Genomic DNA, 1341 nt, shown 5'->3' on the forward strand with positions numbered 1-1341 from the left:
AATTTTAGAAAGCACAAATCTGCTTATGAATTGTAAAAATCAGTAAGACCGCTAAAGCGCAAATGAAATATTTAGGTCCGCAATTATCAGATTTGCGCTTTAGTGKKCTGGTGCCCACCACTGCTCAGAGGGTTTATCTTCTGTGGTGTCGTGAAGTTTTTCAGTTTTTGGATCAGTCAGAAACAAACCCTGACAGGTTGTCCTCCTCCTGCAGCAATGTGCCGTGGAGTTTGAGATTAAAGCCTTCAGCGCTGAGAGCCAGGACGCCAAAGTGCGCAAGAGGTGAGTGGAGCCTGTCCTGATGGTGATATGAAGAGGAAACTGGTCTGATCCGGTCTCTGTTCGTTCAGGAGCTCAGTGAAGCTGATGATCAGGAAGGTCCAGTACGCTCCAGAGACCCAGGGTCCACCTCCCTCCGTAGAGGTCAGCAAAGACTTTGTCATGTCCGACAAGCCTCTGGTCATCAAAGCCTCTCTGGACAAAGAGGTCAGATCTTTGATATTTATCTTTATTTATCTGAAAAACGAACAAACAATCAGAGCTGAGGCGTCTCTTCTCTGTGTTTAGCTTTATTACCACGGTGAGACCATCCAGGTCCACGTCAGCATCGCCAACAGCTCCAACAAGAACATCAAGAACATCCTGCTGTCAGGTAGGACCACCAGCTCGCTCCTCTTCCTGCTGGACACCAGCTCTGAATGTCCCTCTGTCCCCCTCAGTSGACCAGGTGGCCACCGTGGTCCTGTACTCCAACGACAGCTACACCAAGTGTGTGGACATCGAGGATTCTGGGTAACAACTCACACACAACACAAAGACACACAAATCTGAGAGGATTCCTGCCTCTTCAGGGCTAAAACTTCAGATAAASCCCTGATTCAGGAGAGTTCAACCTGAGTGAACTCACAAAATGACCACGACCTGTAGCTTCAGCACCTGAAACAGATCTGATCAACTACAAACACATTTCCTGTCGCACTCTTACATTTCAGGTCTAAAACACACTTTTTTCAAACATCTACACAAGAAAATCTCTTGTCACAAAGAACACACTGCATTCAAAACTCTAAAGTTACCTGTGCTGCTGCACACGACTCATCACATAAACACCTGAAACACATTTAGCTTCAGAGTGAGAGGACGAGGAGGACGGTTAGGACAAGGACAGTGATGTCAGAGGACGTCAGAGCCACTCTGGTTCACAGAAACACTTGGAGAAGAATTAACAAGTTCTGAAGGTGAAGCTTCAGCTTGTAGGTGAAATGAGGGGTTGTGTGTGTGTGTGTGTGTTGTGTGTGTTGTGTGTGTGTGTGTGTGTGTGTGTGTGTGTGTGTGTGTGTG

General features: G+C 46.9%; 1 protein-coding gene across 1 annotated transcript in view; it reads left to right on the forward strand.

Annotated features, from left to right (window-relative positions):
• The window catches only part of saga (S-antigen; retina and pineal gland (arrestin) a), an 11758-nt gene that overhangs the window by 2296 nt on the left and 8121 nt on the right, over window positions 1–1341 (forward strand). Inside the window, exons 6-9 of the mRNA XM_014026957.1 lie at window positions 215–282; window positions 351–486; window positions 568–652; window positions 720–792. Of these exons, the coding sequence (XP_013882411.1) occupies window positions 215–282; window positions 351–486; window positions 568–652; window positions 720–792 (362 nt within the window). The remainder of the gene's footprint in view (window positions 1–214; window positions 283–350; window positions 487–567; window positions 653–719; window positions 793–1341) is intronic.

The sequence above is a fragment of the Austrofundulus limnaeus genome, unplaced genomic scaffold (assembly GCF_001266775.1).
Source record: "Austrofundulus limnaeus strain Quisiro unplaced genomic scaffold, Austrofundulus_limnaeus-1.0 Scaffold603, whole genome shotgun sequence".
NCBI classification, from domain to species: Eukaryota; Metazoa; Chordata; class Actinopteri; order Cyprinodontiformes; family Rivulidae; genus Austrofundulus; species Austrofundulus limnaeus.